Source organism: Pongo pygmaeus, chromosome X (assembly GCF_028885625.2).
Source record: "Pongo pygmaeus isolate AG05252 chromosome X, NHGRI_mPonPyg2-v2.0_pri, whole genome shotgun sequence".
Classification (NCBI taxonomy): domain Eukaryota; kingdom Metazoa; phylum Chordata; class Mammalia; order Primates; family Hominidae; genus Pongo; species Pongo pygmaeus.
This window is the reverse complement of record NC_072396.2, coordinates 96275657-96298135: the sequence shown is the minus strand read 5'-3', so window position 1 is coordinate 96298135 and position 22479 is coordinate 96275657. Positions and strand designations below refer to the sequence as shown.

General features: G+C 34.4%; 1 protein-coding gene across 2 annotated transcripts in view; it reads right to left on the bottom strand.

The window, feature by feature from the left end:
• Positions 1 to 22479, bottom strand: part of PCDH11X (protocadherin 11 X-linked) — an 837092-nt gene that overhangs the window by 226837 nt on the left and 587776 nt on the right. For both annotated transcript variants that reach the window (XM_063660848.1, XM_063660849.1), the window contains exon 8: positions 14594 to 14792. In XM_063660848.1, coding sequence (XP_063516918.1) covers positions 14594 to 14792 — 199 coding nt within the window. The remainder of the gene's footprint in view (positions 1 to 14593; positions 14793 to 22479) is intronic.

Here is a 22479-nt window from a genome sequence, read left to right as displayed (position 1 = left end):
CTTTGTCAAGGACCAGATGATTGTATGTGTGTGGCCTTACTTCTGGGCTCTCTATTCTGTTCCATTGGTCTATGTGCCTGTTTTTATACCAGTACCATGTTGTTTTGGTTACTGGATCCTTGTACTATAGTTTGAATTAGAGTAGTGTGACGACTCCTGCTTTGTTCTTTTTAAGATTTGCCTTGGCTATTCGGGCTCTTTTTTGGTTCCATATGAATTTTAAAATAGCTTTTTCTAGTTCTGTGAAGAATGTAATCAGTAGTTTGATAGGAATAGAATTGAATCTGTAAATTGCTTTGGGTAACATGGTCATTTTAATGATATTGATTCTTCCTATCCATGAGCTTGGAATGTTTTTCCATTTGTTTGTGTCACCTAGGTCACAGAGTTATTGACAGAACCTAGACTGTATATCAGGTCCCCTTTTTTCTAATCGTGTTCATTCCACTGAATATACAGTACCAAATAGTTGTGCATGTGTTAATTTGATAACAGAATTAATCTTTCCTTCAAAAGCAGAAAGGAGTAAAGGACATGAAGGATTAATTCATGTAACCAGCTTAAGGCCATTTACTTTTTCACAAAAAATGATTATATCTCTTTAAAGCCATTTTTACATTTGCTTAAAGTAAAAACATAGATTCAAGGACAAAAAAGCAGAATACAAATGAAGCATTATCATTTGATCCATAGTAATTTTTCAAAACTTCAAATTATTGCTTCAAGAACCCTCATGTTTGCCTAACACTATCTTCATTAGATAATTATTTGTTATAAATCAGCACAGGCTGAAGTCTGATAGGGCATTCAGCATTCCAGATGTACAGAAGTTTCTTTACTAACTTCAAGATACAATCATTTAAAACAAATTGCATTCATTAAAAAACATAGTCTTTATGCTTCCTGTGCAATTTTTTAATAACAGATGGCATATTGCCTTGTGGTTACTAGCAATAAATCACCTTAAAATATTACAATGAAATGGCTTGGTCTCATATGATACAGCCATTGTAAAGAAAATTATAAAAATATTCTTAAAATTTGCAATGAAACTCTCTTGTGATGAAATAAAACAAAATTGTGCTGCCATGTATACATAAGAAAAAATGTAATATTAAAAATGTTTTATTTCTGTGAGGATTTGGAGTTGTAAAAATGCCAAGTACACTATTATTCCTTCCTGTTGAGAGTAAGTTAGTTTGCTTCATCTTCAATATATTCAATATTCCCCCACACCTGGAGGAGGAATGTTTATTTGTGCTTATGCCTATGTGACAATAAGCCTGATTATAAGTTTGCAATGACACATTATCAATCTACTTTTTCTAACATCTCAAAAAGTAGTCTGTAAATTTAAATATGAAAAAAGGAAAATTTTGACTATATATTTATTATTGCTGGTGCTATTGTAAGATGTGAAACTATTCATCTCTGGGGAAACTTTGGATGGTTAATTTAAGAATGCTAAAATAATTTGAAACAAATAAAATAATCAGTTAGTTTTAAACTGCATGAAGTTCTAATTCCAATGAGCTACAGTGTTCTTAACTTGGCTATCTTTGATTCCTACCATGAAATAGAAAAAGCCACATAGTGTGAGAGATGAAAACACACCTGCCTACAATTTCCTTAAGCATCTATATTCAGAAGACATCATGCATACTAAAAACATAGACTTCCCTTCATTTTATGCCCATTACACTCAAGGCACAAAGCCTCATAAAACATACTGGGAGAAGGAGATTGCAATGAAAATGAATGGTGATAATTTAAAAAGATGCAAGAACAAATAATCAGTCAATATTTTTTCACTCTTTGGAATTAAACTAGGATATATAAGTAAGCAATAAGATAAAAAAAAGAAATAAAACTTACACATAATCAGCAGTTACCTAATTAAAGTTCCTATCATAGAATATATCCACATTGAATAGCTAAGCAAATATGTTTCCTAAAACTATGAGGACTTTAACAACAGGACGTTTCTTTTTTATGACTCAGTTGCATACACAACAAACAAATTATTCTAGATATAGGCAAAAGTGGTCAAATAAAACAGTCCAGCACCCCACATTCAATGGAAAATTTATCTGCATCTTTTTTGTCTACTTCCTGTGACTTTCTTGGCTTCCTTTGTTCACCTTTCCCAGTCTGATAATTGTTTGCAAAAGTTGACACTTCAACACTAGCAATGATCCAGAAGAATTCTTAATCTGCTTGAGTGTAATAGGAATCACAATGACTTCACCTGCAGAGATGTTTGCTGACTTGATTAGTTGACAGCGCAGCTGGTACTCTGCTTTGCTAATGCCCTATCTGCCCTGTTATTCTTCTGATCAGTTTCCTAGAAATGAAGAGCTTGTCTATAGTCGAACACCTAAAAAAAAAATGGCATTTATATTCACCTAGATGACATGGGTGACGTATAAATGGAGTGCATTGTTTTTCAAATACAAATTATCAGAAAAAGGCTGGGCACGGTGGCTCACTCCTGTAATCCCAGCACTTTGGGAGGCCGAGGCGGGCGGATCACGAGGTCAGGAGATCGAAACCATCCTGGCTAACACGGTGAAACCCTATCTCTACTAAAAAAAAAAAAAAAAAAAAAAAAAATTAGCCGGGCGTGGTGGCCGGTGCCTGTAGTCCCAGCTACTCGAGAGGCTGAGGCAGGAGAATGGCGTGAACCCAGGAGGCAGAGCTTGCAGTGAGCCGAGATCATGCCACTGCACTCCAGCCTGGGCAACAGAGCGAGACTCCGTCTCAAAATAAATAAATAAATAAATTAATTAAATAAATAAATAAATAAAAGATGTGTGGATTTTTGTGTGCATGTGCACATTTGTGTGTGTTGACAGATATACAGAAAGAAGAGAAAGTCTCTTTATTGAAGAATCAAGCAAATATGCACTGACCTTCGAAACTTTCTATAATGCTTTTCTGCACTTTACTGTGAGACTTATCTCAAAGTCCCTATAGTACAAACTCCAGTATGGTAAAATTTTATGTATCTTCAAATATAATACAATGTATTTGAGGCTTTAGGACAGATTGTCATGAGTTATTTTAATGCCTCAATTTATCATGGCCAGTTGCTGCTCTGCTCTCCTTCATCTTCACCTGGGTCAGCTGCTAAGCACATTTGTTAGAACTTTGCTACCCACAGTGTAGCCCCCACACCAACAGCATTCACATACCCTGGGGACTTGTTAGAAATGAAAACTCTCTGGTCCCTACACCCAACTGCTGAGTTTGCATTTTAACAAAATTTCTAGGTGGTCTGTATGCATGTGAAACTGAAAAGTACTGTGTGAGAATATGATTATCTTATAATTTTTTTTTTTTTTTTTTTTTTGAGACGGAGTCTCGCTCTGTCGCCCAGGCTGGAGTGCAGTGGTGCTATCTCGTCTCACTGCAAGCTCCGCCTCCCGGGTTCACGCCATTCTCCTGCCTCAGCCTCCCGAGCAGCTGGGACCACAGGCGCCCGCCACTACGCCTGGCTAATTTTTTATATTTTTAGTAGAGACGGGGTTTCACCTGTGTTAGCCAGGATGATCTCAATCTCCTGACCTCGTGATCCGCCCGCCTCAGCCTCCCAAAGTGCTGGGATTATAGGCGTGAGCCACCACGCCCGGCTAAAATATTTTTAAATGCTGTAAATATATGTATATATGCAGACAAATACATGCACTTTCATTTAATACAACAATGCTACAAAGCAACTGCTTTTATTATTCTCATTTTAAGAATGCACAAAGCTGAGGCACAGGAAGCCTAAATGTCTTGTCAAACGTCATACTACTAGGAAGGAGCACACTTGATATTCTATTCTAGGCAATCTGGTCCCACTCCAGTAGAATGCTTCTCTTCATAACGAGTTATTTAGTTTTATATACTTTAATAGCCACTAAAATGTGTTTTGTAGATAAGAGAGTAAGAAAGAAATAGAATATAAGAGAATTAAACATATTTGCATCTTTTTCATTTTAATGTATTTTTAAAATCTTATGGGTGTTAAAATTCTCCGATTTAAAGAAAAAAATCTTTCTGGGAGTAGACAAACAAAGAAATGCATGCTCTTTTGAAAACAAGGTCTCTGAAGGTCAACTTTTCTTTTTTTTCTGCAAAAAATAATATTGCTAAAGCAGCTCTGAAAGTTCAGTTTCAAGCGTATGATAAATTTCACTTATGCAGTGAAATTCCAATTCTCTGCCCTGAAAGGAGTATGTTTTTACCCTATATTGAGTACTAACACATAGACAGATTCACTTCAGACTGTTGGGCATTATGGGATCTTTCTAGATGAAAGGTTTTTTTACTTAGCCACAGTTCATATCCTTTGAAACCCTAAGGGGATATTCCCAAAAGTTACATGGATATTGAATTGGGCTCAGTTTGTTTAAGATCTTTTGCCATGATATTTGGATTTCAGATATTATATTTCAGAAGTTAAGCTGTTTTGCAAAAATGTAATGGCTAGTTATTTCAGAAAGGAAGACTTAATAGTTCAATACTATGGCACTTTGAATTGAAATTTCAATATTTGGATTTAATTTGGGTCAAATCCTAAAACTCCAATTTTCTACTTGAATAAAAACATATTTGTGTGGAATTTTTCAATATATCCTGTTCTTCTGTCCAGTGCAATTCATAATCAACTGGGGGAAGAGAAATTAGAAAACATTATTACTGCAAAGTTTGCAATGGATTTAAACTAGTAAAAGTAGCTTTTATAGAAGATTATCTGAACGAAAAAACAAACACAAACAGCTGAATCAAATACATGATTTATCCAACAACTGAGAATGCCTTTGGTGCATTCATATATCAAAAATATCTCTAATGAGTACTCTGTCCTTGTAACTACAGTCTGAATTAGGCAAAGATCTCTGAATTCCTTGTTAATATTTAACTTAGTCTTTAAAAATCAGATTAATTAGCTACATTCCTTAAAAGAATGTAGAAGACATGTATGTACCTCTGTAAAGTTGACTCCTCCCAGGTTGCAGTGAGCAGAGATCGCACCACTGCACTCCCCGGGTGACAGAGTGAGATTCCGTCCCCCACCCTCAAAAAAAAAATTGACTCCTCCCTCAAATCAAATTTAAGAGGCATTTCTGCAATATGAGGACACACATTTTCCAAAGAGGCAGAATACAGTTAAATGGAACAATCAGTTAGAAAAAATTGTCAAGTTCAGTTTTAGGTTAAGTTACATGCATAAATCTAAGGAAATCACAGTCTAAACTCAGCCCTGGAAAACAAAATCATTAAAATAAAAATTATAGTGAGCCAAGTGAACCTTGCAATGCACTATTGGTAAGCCAAAGAGTAGGAGTAGAATCTTCTAAAAGTTAATTAAAACTCACTGTTTTTTTTACATGCTTTAATAATATTGTCCTATAAAGCTAATGCTATTTTCAAGATGATCAAGTATTCTTCTCAAAATATTTTTTTTTGCATGACTTTCTTAATCCAGAGCATCAATTTCTATGATGTCATCTATTAGTATAAATAAAAGCTAACAGACTTTATATGTAAGACAAACTTAATATAATTTAATGGATTGAGCAGAGTACAACTCCTTTTCATCTCTAGGATAAACAACTAGAGATGAAAAGGAGTTGTACTCTGCTCAATCCATTAGAACTAGAACTAGAGATAAAAGCAGGAAAGCAGGATAACTTTTTCTTTTTTTTTGAGACAGAGTCCCTGTGTCACCTACCCAGGCTGGAGTGCAATGGTGCCATCTCGGCTCACTGCAATCTCCCCCTCTCAGGTTCAAGCGATTCTCCCACCTTAGCCTCCCAAGTAGCTGGGATTACAGGCACCCACCATCATGTCCGGCTAATTTTTGTATTTTTGTAGAGACGGGGTTTCACCATGTTGGCCAGGCTGGTCTTGAACTACTGACCTCAGGTGATCCGCCCACCTCGGCCTCCCAAAGTGATGAGATTACAGGCATGAGCCACCGCACCCAGCCGAAAGCAGGATAACTTTTATAGGACATTTATATAACTATAAAAGTTATCCTGCTTTCATCTCAAGTTCTAATCATTATCCAAAAAGGACTATTATAATAGTGTTTACCCAAAACATTTTGACTGTATGGCACACTATTAACTCAGTCGATTGAGTCTATGAATATCAATTCCTTGTTAACTGAGACTTCATTCTTCTATAAAGTAGAAGTAGCATAGAGTTACACAGGAATTTCATATAGAGGAAGAGCTGAGTTTACAGCAGAATGCATAAAAGATATATTCACATATTCTGCGTTTCTCCTCCTGGAGATTCTGTTTATGTACTTTCATCATATTCAAAGGAAATTTACCTTCTAAAATTCATTTTTTAGTTCCAAGTTGTTCTGGAAGTAATCATACACACACGTACACACAATTTAACTACATTAGATAAGCATAGTGAAAAGTGGCTAGTTTTCCTGACATAGAGATCATTATCATTCAGCATGTTTACAGTTTTTCTGCAATACTTTCACTGGTTATCACAAACAGTAATTTTAGAAATCGGCAGTCCGTATTGCTCCAAATGCTCTTTCAGGGCATTTTTAAAATGGGAACCTTTTTAAAAAAATAAAGGGCCTCATCACATATAAAAAAATTCTCCATTTGGATATATTGTAACATTCCCCTTGAGTGATGATAATACTAAATTTTATACTACTTTTCTCTCATGAGTTGTTTCATTTAAATTTCAAAAGTAACTGCTTACCAACATTAGTGACTCTTATATTAGAACACGATAAACGGTAAACATCAAATCTTAATTTAGAACATTAAGTTGTTGCTTAAAAGGGCCAAATCTCAGTTATCTCATTTGCATAATGAAGGAGCTGGACTAAATAGCACCCAAGGTCCCTTAGAGCTCTAAAATTCAAAGACAATGTAAAAGGCAACACCTGCACATATAAATTCTGGGATTTTAATAGTTACAAAATTATGACCCTAGAATAGGCACTAGAGATTCGTATAATCCCTTCATTATATAAATTAAGAAAAAGGGACAGTGAGGTTAAAAGACCTATCCAAGTTCACAGAGCTAGTTAATTGTAGTAAACGTACTAGAGCTCTGTAATACGTAAGGTGATTGCCTAAAACAAATTATCTACAATGGTCTGTGCTGAAAAGGTTTCATGAATAGTGATTACACAACGAATTACTGCAATAAAAATTCATACTCAATGTTCAAATATTTTTATCGTATAATTAAATAGATACCCCAAAATAATATTTAAAATTACCAGCCTTTGAGGTCTATACAAATTGCAAGAGAAGAATTTTCTAAGAAAAAAATAAACTTTTAAAGGCTTATTTCATATACACCATTCAGAAAAAGTTTGTTTAGATAACATACAAACATTTTCAATATAAGATTGATTAAAAAAAGAAGTGCCAGATAAAGACCATGTACCTAGTGGAACTGGGAAAACAATTTCTAAGATTATTGATTAAGAGAGAGAAAAAATTGGCTAAGCGAACACTGTTATCTCTATTCTATTCTCTATTGAGCATCTTCAATATTCAATAAAATGTAAATTAAAAAATCACAGAAATCATGGTAAGACAGATGGTCTATAGTTATTCATTTTTTAATGAATTCCTTGATATATTCACTAGTTGTTGAATGTTCTGTTGATGAAAGCAATCATGAGAGTTGCAAGTTATTGTACAATTTTAAAAGTGTCATGGAGATTAAAAATATGTTGCTACAATACTCCTCATTCATTAAAATTTATAAATCATTTTAAAATAAGAAGTTGATGTGTGGCTAACACTACTAAATATTCCAAGTCACCCAAATGCTACATCTTGAATGACTGATTATACTGACTTTCAAAGAACTACAAAAAATAACAAATGGCAAATAGTCTGTCTTATAGGCAAAGGAAAGTGAGAAGCAAGATTTTTAAAAAAGCAGAAGAAAGAATGTTGTCATAAAATGAATTGCCTCATGGCTCATAAATTATAGAAACACAAATGTTAAATGACCTTTATTATTTGGTGTAGGAAGCTTAATAAAACTTAGAAGCAAGAGAAGGTTTATTGTGAAGAGAAGGCCACCTATTCTCTGCCACTTTAGGTGATTATTCAAGCTTATTGACATTCCAGACCTATGGCATTGGCTTTCAATTGGCAGCTTGTGCCAGTCTCCTAGTGCTTGTCACTTTCAAACAGAAAAGACAAGAGATTGCTTTACTTATAGTGGCCTGCTTTTGAGTGATCAACCTCTATCTAATCCATATTATACTTAAGATATTAAAGATACACTCATCTTAGAGACTGTCACCCAAATAAAATCCTGTAAATGTCTTCAGGTCTCCAACTTTAAAGATATACTTCTCATTTTAATTCATGACCTCTATAATTTTTTAAAGATTATCTCTAGCGTAAAGCCTTTGTCGCGTTCACAAAGCCTATATACTCCAAATTAGCAGTCATTTTTCAATTGGTTTACATTGAGATTGCATCTCTTATATAGGGAAGTTGAATATGATAGGATGGTATCGTAAGATATGTTTTACCCATTTTCTTATGATAATGTATTTATAAACTTTCAGAAGCTTCAATAGAGAAAGATTTACTTTTGAAAAGCACGTCAGTTTAAATGGTAAAATTAATATACATCACAGAGCGTCTGCTACCAGATCACTGTTTACACCTGCCTAAGCACGTGTATTATAAAAACTACTGTCACTACCAAGTATACCTTATTCTCTCTAAAACAATGGCAGATGGCTGAACTCTTGGGTGGAACCATTCTTTATAACCTATTTATATATAGATACTTTTCTAACACCATTTACATAACATATCAGGGACTAAAATAAACTGGTAATCATAGACAGTATCAATTATTACAATGATATTTCATTTGAAAAAGAATAAAAGTGACTTCGAGCTCATTGTTACCTTAAAAATATTAATAAATATTAAGGAAATTTTTAAATTTTCAGTAGCAGCATAAAGTTATATATTGTTTTCTGTTGGCAAGGCAATGAAATAGAGCAGGCATTTGTCCTATATTTCCAGAACCCAGGGCCATGGAGTCCAACCTCTTTCTCAAAATAGACCATAACTGATATCATTGATAATGATAATATCACTCCTTAGAAATATTGATTGATTCATTTTTCAGAACACATGACATTAAGCTTGCCGAGCTGATTTAAATTATTTTACTCTCCCCTCTCTACCATGGACTGACACTATTATATAGGCTAATGAGCACAGTTTTAAGAAATAATCTTACAAATACATAGCCTACAGAGTCAGTTGGCCTTGCTACGTAATTAACCTTTAAAGGGAGCATAACTTCTTTTTGTTAAGTGGAATATATTTCCTATTTGTTTCATGTAAAAATATTAACAAAATGATGCATTCACTTTTCTTTTTATTGTAATACACGAATTGATATGTGACTTTCGTCAAAAATGCATTTTAAAGAAATATTAGAAAGCCTATGGAGTCAAATTTTCCTGGGCATATAGCAGCAAACAAAAACACTTAATTAACAGTTATATGGGTAACATTAGCTGAACTGTGGATTCAGATGATTTTCTGCCACATCAGAAGTGTTACTCTCCTCTTAACTATACTAACCAATACTACTCCTTTTTTCTATAATTGAATCATATTTTCTCCTTGAATTTTTTAGATAAGTAATTAGATCACTGCTTTCCCCAAGGTACTAGTATATCAATATTTTCCAGGAAAAAATATTTCCATGGCTTTATTTTGCTTTTAGATGACTGACTCCTAATGTTTTTAATTATGAAAGGCTGAGTTTTAATGACCCATTACTAGCTTATCCTTTTAAAGTTTCACAGTTTTTGGTTTTGATTTTTTAATTTTACCAGTAGTCTACCTTTAGAATTAAATATTCAAATAATGAGATGTTCAAACACTTACTAGTAATTACCCTACTGTTATTCATGTCAATACTCTTAGCAGATCAGGAGAAAATCTGGCATTTCTCTGAGTAGAAATTCATTCTAGTCAATCAAATTGGTCTCCCACTTTTTATACCAATTTATTAGATTACTGGTAGAAGATCAATCAAAGTGCCTTGCCAGGAAAAGATTAATTACTTCCTTGTTGTGAATTAATTAGTAGTGTATTTGAGTGCTAAGCAAACCTGATCTACTGAAATAAAAATGAATGTCAAACAGATTTGCTAACCCGAGATAAACTCTAGCAGACGTCATTTTAATAAAAACATATATTTATCTTTATTTTAAACATATAATTTTTTAGCCCTAAATGTTCTTGAAACTCTATATTTTCTTCTTTTGTATCACAGAAATGACTATGGTATACAAAAAGAGGAAAAGCATTAACTTTTTTGGGGGAAGATGAAGAAATTTCACTCAAGTATTTTGTTACTTTAAGATTCAATGTTAGACACTAGACCAGCTATAACATTTTCAGATAGAGTGACTTCATGTGTGAAATGATCACACACAATGAAGAGGTTTTAAAAAATACAGATGACATAACTTGTTCAGTTGAAGAAAATTAAAATACTGATATAAACTAAATCATTCTCCTCTTCATTTTAGGGGGATTTTTCTCTGCAATTGAACTGATTTATGGCTAGAAAGCTGAAGACTGATTTGAGCCTCTTTAGCAATACTCTATTTCACCATTTATCTTCCAAAGAATTATGGTTATTTTATCTCTTCCAATGAAGCTGGAAAATTATAATATGCCAGCAGATCAGTAGAAATGTAAAAATATTAGTAGTTACCCTTTTAGATCCAACTTACCTATAGTGAAATAGCAGCAATGCATTCTCTATTTGAGGACAAAACATAAAAACCCTGGCTTCATATACACAGAGTATTAAAAAATCTCAGAAGTTTAATGTGGTAGACATTTGCTAATATTTCTATATGTCTCAGAACTCAGTCTGAATTATAAAAACAGAAAAAAAATTTAGAAAAGAAATTGGAAGGCATTTTTAAATCGTATCCTCAAAAATCATATTTTACCTGAGACTACTTAAAAATAAGTAGATAGGAACATAGGGCCATACATAGTTTAATGTGTTTACAGTAGTCCCAAGAGGATCTCACTGTCCTCAAATCTCTGAGTTAACACTATACCTGGATATGTAAAGTGCTCAAAAGTAAACTCACAACTTGCTCTTTACCAGGGCCACATGTGTCCCCATGAATGTGTCTCAAGAAAATCCTTTGAAAATGCAGACATTATCTGTTCCAGTATCCACAGTAACCCAGCAGCAATCAATAGTGCTGTTTTTGAATTGGGTTTCTATTTTGTTTTTGCTTTTTAACAAATTAACTAGCTTCAAAGAGCAGGGTTCATTGTAAATAATCTGATGAGGCTATGGTAGGAGGAAAGGTCTAGAATATAGGCTGTCATCCAAGGAAGACAGAACTGTATAGAATGGCATTAAGTGACCCTTAGTCCAATGGCCACAGTAAAGAGATTGCAATTATAAAATTTAAAAATTACAAAGTCTTCAGATGGAATGAGACAGGTTATTTTATTGAATTTGTCTCCTCAAAAAGTAATAAGTGGCTTGAGTTTGTTTTCTTTATTTTAAAAAGGAAAGTTAATAGTCTTGGCAAAAGACTTAAAAGAATGAATTGTGTGATTTCTTCATCTGAGCAGCAGATTTTTATCAACCAGGGAACCATATTTTTAAAGCAGTATTAATAAATCCCTCTAGCAAATTTTACAGAATATTCTTATTCATAAATGTCATATTTATTTCTGTTTTGTGAATTTACAAAGGATTTGCAGAACTATGTGCTATTTTGGCAATTCACTAGCAAGAAAGAAAGCAGATTGAAGATGTAATACATTTCAAAATGTGAAATGGGAACTGCATAAATTAATTCCATTGCTTAAGGACAGCATTTATTTCCTCTAACACTTTACATTCCTATCAGTGGTGCTATTGACAAACACTGCACAGTTTATTGGCGTCTGCTCCATATCATAAAACCCATTATTGGGTGCTATTTCAGAGGTATAGCTTTGCTTTTTGAAGAATCAAAATACCTTATCATCAGTATTAGCCTGAAGAGATTACTTTGCTATGGCCAATTCTAAACCAGCTGTTTTTTCTTTTTAATTAAAACAACACACACACACACACACACACACACACGTACTATGTTAAACATTTCACTACTGTGACACATTAAGACAATGGAGCTTCATTTCAAGTAAATTATTGCACTTCTTGCACTTTTAGTAAGGTCTCTGACTGTCCCAAAACAAAACTCCTAACCAAAATTTTCTTGGAACATGATTTAGGGGGAGGTTTCACATTTAGCAGGAGAGCAGTTTGTTAGTATTATTCACAGTAAAAAATAACATTTAAACATTCACTTAACAATATTGTTAGACTTGTAGAAAATGGGCATTCATTTTTAATTATATCTAACTTTTGCATAAGTTTATTAAAATAATAAGCAGCAAAATATATAATTTGCTTTACTATTACCATTGCCCACAGACATCTCAATTTTAAAATAAAATCGATTTAGCAACTAAAGTTTTTAATTCAAATTTTGTGAGTCCTTCATCCTGTAGAGTAATTATGAACAAGATATTTAATGTTCAAGATAATAGTGTAAATATAATTAGAAGAGAGAAATGTTTAGCTCCTAATAGAAAGCACCCTTTTTAAAAAAAAAAAAAAACCCCTAAGTATGTCAGCTAATACATTGATGCTAGCACTTATATCCTTAACTATAAACAAGATCAGCTTCTGTTAATAACTATGCATTTGAATACTTTTTAAAACAACTACTTATTTCTAGATATAATTGGGATTAATAAAGCTATATTTAATGTTAAATGTTTTACTATTTCTAACACATACCAATTCTCCTATTATTGTCAACAGTATTCTATTTGAGTCTCATTCAGTTGGAATTTTATTTCAGGGTGAGATGTGCACTGGGGATGCTTACTCTGAGTTTACTCTTTAATTGTTGCTATGCAATCCTCTATGAAAGAGGCTTAGTAACACACGTCATGTACAAATGAACCAACTCTTTCTAGTTTATAAAAATGATACTTATCCCATTTCTATATCCTTATTTAACAGGCCATGATAGACCTACAACTAAAACAATGATTTATGGAGTAAAAAAGATCAGTGGCACCCTTGCTTAATGTATATTTGTTACTTATGATCATATTCTTACTAGAGATTGGCTCTTAGTTCATTACACAAGTAAATATAATCACAACTGTGTATTTCTACCAGGAGTCATTTTGCTGTGCTAAACAAAGTAAATTAAAGATAGTTTAGTGACACAAGGTATAGGGGAATTTTTTATTTTCAGAACAAATGTTGATCATTTATTCCAAGTATAAAATTGAAAATGGAGATAGTAGATGTTTAGGACTGTCTGAACTTGCTGACTCAAAAGTCTCTAATATTTTTATATTAAAATACTGATAATATATAGCATCTACATCTGTAGAGAGAAAAAGTTGATGTTATGTTTTCATCGGTTCCATATGTTTAGCCTTAGATTATATTATAATGTTTAGCCAATCCATTTCCCTATTTTTTGAAGTTTCAAAAATAGAAGATTAAAATACAACGATAGGGAAGCTATTTTGTTCTAAAGCCTAGAAGCTTTATTTGAATTATACATCCCTGCAATCCATAATGCTCAAAATAACCTTTCAAAATGTCTAGTTTATATTACCTTATTTATGTTTTTGCCAGGTATTTGGCCCATTTTTTTCACATTGGTTTATGGCTATGACTGTTTTCTCACATATATTGTATGCTTTTTTGTACCTACATACTTTTATGTATATAACATAAATGGAGCAAATTGTAGCTTCTTGCAATTTCAAGACTCTTCTGAGAAATATATATCTTATCAAATTTTGTATTTCCTGAAATTATAAATCAGCAAGGTTGTTCGCTACACGTTCAAGATAATACATTTAATGAAGTTTTATTTAATATCAACTCTATGATCCTTTTAAAGAGTTCAACATCTTTGGAATTTGCAAAACACAGATTTTGTGCCTTCTGTCTGAAGACCAAATGTGAATGCCTTTCTAAACAGTAACATGGCACGGGTGTGTGATTTCAGTATATTACTGAAAACCTCAGATGCCCTCTCCTACATTGGAGTCAGGATCTCTTATTTCCTCAGAAAGAAAATAACTGTCAATGGTTTTTATCTCTACTAAAAATAAAAATAAAATCTAGAAAATAATTTTTATATATAAGAAAAAATTTATACCTTCACAAATAAATGAATAAAATAAAATAAATTGGCTGTTTATATACAAATAAATATACAGGTGTACATAAATGGAAAATTCTATCTATGCCTTAACAAAGTCACTATAATAAATTTCATTCAGAGTAGTTATGATCATACATTTAAAATATTATAAACTGCCTTATACATGCCATCCATCTAATTCTGTATGTTTACCTTTCAAAAATGTGTCACTATTCACAATAACACAATGAATTAGCCCATGTTATTATGGCTATGGTAGCTTGAGTTGCAAACACAGTAAGCCCGTTTATATTGAGGAACCAGAGAGGTATCACTTACTAGATTCAGGATCGGAGTTGCCATCCCCTTCAGTGCGATTGCTGGGTGTGGCACGATCAAAGTACTCCTCCTGAGGATAGCCAAGGGGCAGGCCATGGGATGTGCTGGTAAGGCTGCCTGCATCATGCTCTCCCAGTCCACCATCACTGCTGCTTTCCTGAGAGCCTTCTGGCAGGTGAAATGTGACACGACGCTGGGACTGAAAGGGAGAATGAAAATTACAGGGTTTCAGATATGATCTGAATAATTGCTTAATGCTGCAATTTAGAAAATGCATTATTTCGGCTATCTGGTGAAGACACATTAACATTATCTTGAGTTGTGAACAATTTCAGGCTTTTGTGAATAACGCAATTCTGTGTTCAAACCTTCTTCACCTGAAGGCAGTGTTGCTTCCATTATATTTTGAAACAAGGCACAGCCAGATGCAGAATGAAAGTCAACTTGCTCTAAAGCAAGAGACAGTCAGCTTTATAGCATATTTGAGCAAATAGAAATTCCAATCATAATTTTACCATGTATTTCTTTAGGTATTATTTGGCAATAACTTATTTTTTGAATAAGTGTGGATAAATATAACCATACTTTTTTGCTGTATCTGTAAGTTGCTAGTGAGCTGAAACTGTAAATAATAACACAAATTTATTCAATCATGTAGGCTTAGAAAACTAAAAGTACATCATCTTTTAGAAGAATCTTCGAGACAAAATTTTGAGTTGGAATTTATTTAAATTGATTTCACTTTCTAAGAAAAAAAGTAGTTACATAATACGGATAACAGTTAATGGTAATTATAAAAACAAATTATAGTTATCATCATAAATGGTATTCTTAATAGAATATAAAAATATATATACAAATAAAAAGATAAAGATGAAGCATTTGGTTTCCGAAAGAAGAAGTTTGTAACATCTTCACCAGATCTTCTAGCAGCATTTTTGTTTGCAGCATTGCTATGCTATATGTAGTAGTCTCCAAAAATAGGCTCCCCAATGGACATCACCTCTTGATATTCAGATTTTCAAGTAGCCTGAGACCACATTGAATCTGCACAGACTCTGTAATCAAACCTTGTAGCTTCTGCTTTGCACCCTTGGAAAACTTACCATGGAAAATAACAGCTGCATTGAAAGTAGTTTGAGTATTGGGAGCATGCCATACTGTGGGGAAGCTCAAGCTAGCTGCATGGAAAGACTGTATAAAAAGAGACTACAATGCCGAGAGAGGCCCAGCTGTTCCAGCCACTCAAGTTCAGGCGCCGGATATGTATATGAAGAACCCATTATGAACATTCCAGCTGGTGGCCTTATTGGAGTCATCCTAACTATCTTCAGACATTTGAGCACCCCCTACTTAAGGCAGCAGTCATTGTGGAGCAGAAATAGCTGTATACTACCTAAATTCCTGACCTAAAAATTAAGAAGGACTATTGATTTTTATGTCCCCAAAGATTACTGATGGTTTGCTATGTAACAATAGATCAACCAAAGCACTAAGCTACTAGCAGCATGAAAGCTTCAAATTAGGTATAGTTTATTTAAGAGATTTGCATACATCAAAGATCACAAGAATTTACGTCCTAGGCATTTTCATAACAGAATACACATGTTTTCACAAATTCAGGTCTAACAGTCAGCCATTTCTTCAGATGGAGCTATGAAAAGATTTGAATATCATACTTCAAACTTATTGGTAGATACATGAAAATATAATAGATGCATATAATATTTAAGTAGCTCACTTGAATCTTCTTTAGTTTTTAGCCATTATTTTTTATATTAAAGTCTCAATAAAATAGGAGAAAATGACTAATGCATGTAATATGTAATATATCTTATGGAATATGTTTCTGATCATAAAATTACTTCTTCTAATGAGAAATAGTCTGCTGATTTTCTACATGTAAGTGTAACAGCCAGACAGGATTCCTTTGGGCCTCTCAGAGGGAGTAGGGGGTGGTGTTGGTTAAGGTAACTCTTAGCAGAATTAGTACTAGCAGAAAATAAACTGAATAAAAGAAAGCTTGCTGGAACTAAGTAATATTGAGGAGTTCAGAAGGCAGGGGTTTTTGTTGTTGTTTGTTTTGTTTTATTTTAGACAGGGTCTCATTCTGTCATCCAGGTTGGAATGCAATGGCGCAATCTTGGCTCACTGCAATCTCTACCTCCCAGGCTCAAGTGACCCTCCCATCTCAGCCTCCCAAGTAATTGGAACAATAGGTGCGCACCACCACACCAAGCTAATTTTTTGTATTTTTGGTAGAGATGGGGTTTCACCATGTTGCCCAGGCTGGTCTCGACCCTTGAGCTCAAGCAATCTACCCACCTAGGCCTCCAAAAGTGCTAGGATTACAGGCATAAGTCACCTCACCCAGACTTGGTTTTAGTTTTTTGGGGGATGAGTGTTAGGTTGTGTGGAAGCTGTGAAGAGTGAGATTGACTGTTTTATCTGATTAAACCACAATGTAACTTCTAAGATTTAAAACATTTATCAGGGAAATAATGTAACTGAAATATCTTTTTGTATGCTTTTGCCTAGTCAATATCCCTTTTTCTGTTTGTCTTTGTATCTAGAACCCACAGTGAAAAGAGGAAAATAAAAGCTTCAGGTCGTCTTCTGATCACCTCTATACAGACATAATCTGAATGTTACCCTGAATTACAGGACACTAAAATACATGGATTACCTAGCCTGTCAGTCATCTATTGTTTATTAGTACTAAAGATATTTAGTAGGGAGCTACTGAAATAATCATCAATGCTGTATTCTTCAAAAGCAGAGTTTCATAAAAGTTTATGAAAAGTTTAGCTGCTTCAACTCTAAAGTCTCAGAGTACTAAATAAGCCCTTGTGAAACCTCCTTTGCAAAATTATGACTGAGACAGTGAAAGGTATCTAACCTAGCCAACTCCATCTTGCTTCTAACCTCCAAGCTGTCCTTGTCCATTCCTGGGAATAGGCTGAACTAACTTTGGGAGAAACTTAGTTTATAGTTTAAAACAATACACTAACAGCCCTTTCCCAAAGCTGACCTCTTTCTTGCCTGGGGACTAGATTGCCTTTGTCAGATGAACATTAGCCACAAGATTAGAAATTATGGTTTAGGAGTCATGCAGCTGGAGGCTACAAGATTCTGACCCTCCCTAAACTGCTCCTAAGATCAGTGCTTGAGATATTTTGCAGATCCTGCACTTGATGGACCAGCTGGCACCACCCAGATCGATAAACTGGCTCATCTGGTCTTGTGGCCCCCACCCAGCAACTAACTCAGCCCAAGAAGACAGCTTTGAATCTGTACGATTTCACCACTGACCAATCAGCGCTCCTGGCTCACTGGCTTCCCCTCACCCACCAAGTTGTCCTTAAAAACTCTGCTCTCCAAATGCTCAGGGAGACTTATTTGAGTAATAATAAAACTCTGGACTCCTACACAGCCAACTCTGCATGAATTACTCCTTCTCTATTGCAATCCCCCTGTCTTGATAAATCAGCTCTGTCTAGGCAGCGGGCAAGGTAAACCCACTGGGTGGTTATATTTGCATTCTTGTAAATAAACTAACTAAAACATTGTCAATAGCTTGTTGGATCTATGTAGAAATTCATAATATATAAAAAATTTACAACATTTAAAGAAACTATCATCAGAGTGAGCAGGCAACCTACAGAATGGGAGAAAAGATTTGCAATCTATCCATCTGACAAAGGACTAATACCCAGAATCTACAAAGAACTTAAACAAATTTACAAGAAAAAAACAAACAACCCCATCAAAAACTGGGCGAAGGATATGAAGAGACATTTCTCAAAAGAAGACATTTCTGTGGCCAGCAAACATGAAAAGAAGCTCATCATCAATGGTCATTAGAGAAATGCAAATCAAAACCACAATGAGGTACCATCTCACACCAGTTAGAATAGCAATCATTAAAATGTCAGGAAACAACAGATGCTGGAGAGGATGTGGAGAAATAGGAACACTTTTACACTGTTGGTGGGAGTGTAAATTAGTTCAACAATTGTGGAAGACAGTGTGGCGATTCCTCAAGGGTCTAGAACCAGAAATACCATTTGACCCAGCGATCCCATTACTGGGTATATACCCAAAGGATTATAAATCATTCTACTATAAAGACTCATGCACATGTATGTTTATTGTGGCACTGTTCACAATAGCAAAGACTTGGAACCAACCCAAATGCCCATCAATGATAGACTGGATTAAGAAAATGTGGCACATACACTCCGTGGAATACTATGCAGCCATAAAAAAGGATGAGTTCATTTCCTTTGCAGGGACATGGATGAAGCTGGAAACCATCATTCTCAGCAAACTAACACAGGAACAGAAAACCAAACACTGCATGTTGTCACTCTTAAGTGGGAGTTGAACAATGAGAACACATGGACACAGGGAGGGAAACATCACACACTGGGGCCCGTTGGAGGGTGTGGAGATAGGGGAGGGATAGCATTAGGAGAAATACCTAATGTAGATGATGGGTTGATGGATGCAGCAAACCACCATGGCATGTGTATACTTATGTAAAAAACCTGCACATTCTGCACATGTATCCCAAAACTTAAGTATAATTTAAAAAAAAACAAACATTTATCTACAGTTTTAAGAATGATAAACTAATCATCCTCTAGGACCCCTCTTATAACCATTAAACTGAAGGTTCAGCAAACTTTTTCTATAAAGAATTAGATAGTAAATATTTTAGGCTTTGTGGGCCACATAATACAGTCTCTGTCTCAACTACTTAACACTAATGTTGTAGTGTAAAAACAGCCATAGACAATATGAAACTGAATGGGCCTGCCTGTGTTCCAATAAAACTGTACTTATGGGCATTAAAATTTAAAATTTAGATACTTTTATGTATTATTAAATATAATGTTTTGCTTGAACTTCTTCATCGTTTGGCTCTAAAGGCCATGGTTTGAAGACCTCTGATCTGGAAGGCTAATTTTGTCAATATGGAAAAGCTGGTTAAAGATAATTATTGTGCAGTATAAAAGGGCTACTACATTAATATTCATGTCATAATTTGTTCATGACAAATTTCTGTCTGTAGCCCTGCAGAGAAGTTGTGACACAGAAATTAAAACAAATCTATTGACTGGAATAGTGACTTTATGGGATGGAAATAAATCCTGGCGTTTTCATGAATAAATATTTGCCCTGAAAAGCTAGTTATTTTCTGCCAGTAGCAGAGAGAAATAGCACAGGATGCCTCTCCCTAAAATCTACACACCTCATTTTTAGCTCAAATGAATCAAAATTCCAGAACACAACAATACCCAGAAATTATATTGGTGTCATTCACATAAATCATTTACAGACTAAATATCAAATCCCCAGCATTCTTGTGTCCATTAAACCTCATGAAGGCATCATTTCATACTAATTATCAGGTAAATATTTTTACATTTCATAACGTGATGCAAGTGGCATTTTGGACAGGTTAATCTGGCACCAAAGAGGCTGCATGCAGATAGGTGACCCTGTGATTCTAATTATAGAATACTTGAGTATCATGCTAGAGAAGGCTCATTAGAATTACTTATACAACCTTGCACATGCCATGAGTCCAAATCTAATACACTCTAACCCAATCTTCCTTTAGATTCACTGTCATCACCAGTAACTCTGATTAGAAAGAGTAATCATATGTAGGGTCATTACTTTCTAAGGATTACCACATGCAAGTTTGTTTTTGATTTATATATAAAACATTTTGAATTTCAAACTATTAAGAATACTTTAAGATTTCAAGTTCCCACATTTTATAATAGTAAACAACCTCATTCTGAATGTCAGAGGATTTCTGCATTTTTTTCCATAGGTACTATCTCTTAGCCAAATGATTTATAATTACTCAATATATCATAAAGTAAAATGTGCAAATAGCTTGGTTAGAAACTAAAGATTTTCATGTGCATTATATGGCCAACATGCATATCCCATGTGAAGATCATAATTCCCAGTGTAAATCTCACAGATGACATATCCGCCCTTTTTATTTTTTAGCAGGCCTTTACTACTTGGCCCTGAAATTTGTAGTCATAAAACTTTCTACTTTACCAACTCAAGTCATTTTACAGGATGGATCAGTTGACCTGTTGGCCTAATTGTGTTTTCACTGCTTCATTTCTTTTCTTTTCTTTCTTTTTTTTTTTTTTTTTTTTCCGTTTTCGAGATGGAGTCTTGCTCTGTTGCCCAGGCTGGAGTGCAGTGGTGCAGTCTCAGCCTACTGCAACCTCTGTCTCCCGGGTTCAAGCAATTCTCCTGCCTCAGCTTCCCGAGTAGTTGGGACAACAGGCACCCGCCACCACACCTGGCTAATTTTTGTATTTTTAGTAGAGACGGGATTTCACCGTATTGGCCAGGCTGGTCTCGAACTCCTAACCTTGTGATCCACTCGCTTCAGCCTCCCAAAGTGCTGGGATTACAGGCGTGAGCCACTGCTCCCGGCCTCACTGCTCCATTTCATAAAATTTGAATAGTCTCATTTCTCATGTTTCTGGGGGTTTTACCCTTCATGGCTATTTTTTTTTAAGTACCGTAATACATCACTAGCATGTGCTGGAGGCTTTTTATGAAGCTACATTGTACCAGAATCAGGTGACCTCCTAGCTCTGACTATTCTGCCATTACATTTTTCATGGTATAAGTTTTGTGTGTGTGTGTGTGTGTGTGTGTGGCACAGTCAGACATATTTTTTGCTGATTAGAAGACTACATGGCATTATAAGCAGGCAACTTTCCTCCTTTCCTTGAATCATAATTCATTTTGGCTCAATCAGAATGGAAATAATCCATTTGTAGATATGCAAGATGAAGCTGCTTCTTTCAGGAATGTTATTGCTTATAAATTGTTAAATTGGTTATTACTGCAGTTGTGTGAACTTTGCAAATGAAATAGCAATATTGTGAATGTTTGAGAAACTACAATTCTTTGACTAACATTTAAAATATGACAGAATTGAAACTTAACACGCTTTGAAACTGGCATGTGTCAAAAAAGCCATTAAGTAACACTAAGACCAAATATTAAAACTGAAATAGACAATAGTTTCAATGAAAAGCCTGATTATCAGTCAAAAAAAAGAATAGTAGAAATATCTACATTGTTTTTGGTACTAACCACATCCATATTTAGTGACTTACATTTAAACTTATGAATTACCAAAGCAACTTGACTATCCAATAGTTATCTGATAGCCTCAGCTATCCTAAAAGAACCTCGTATCAGGAAGTAAGTGGGGGAATAAAGGCATGTAAATTCCTAAAATATTTATCACAAAGTTTGTTTTCAGAATCATATCTACCATAATCTGCTTTTATTTTTAATTTTAACAACCTTGGATATCTGTTTCTCCAGCTCACAGTGTGTATTAGGAGGGTTGGTAGCTGCTAGAAATGAAAACATTGACAGAAGGAGAAGTTCCCACCAATTTTCTTTAGATCTGCCTTTAGCTACGTAAAATATGTGTGATTGTTCTTCTACATGACAAGCCCTCCTGTGTTTGAAGATAGTTAAGACTCATGTATAAGTCTTCTTATTCCAGGCTATAATTCCCATCCTAATTTGTTATGGTTTTCAGAACTTTTACTATCCTATTAACCCTTTTCATTTTTGTCCCTGTAGTCTACTAGCATAATTAACAAGATCAAACCTAAACTACTTACTCCATTGTCAGTGATGAAATAGACTTGGGAGATGATGGAACCATGGATCACATATGATCCAAATAATCATTTTATTTTTAAGAATATTAGTCAATAGTTAAGTTTTTCTAGTTGTTATTTGAAAATATGTTTCCATAAAATAAGCCACAAGTTTGGTTAGAACACTGCTTCATCTCTAGTGTCACTCCTTTA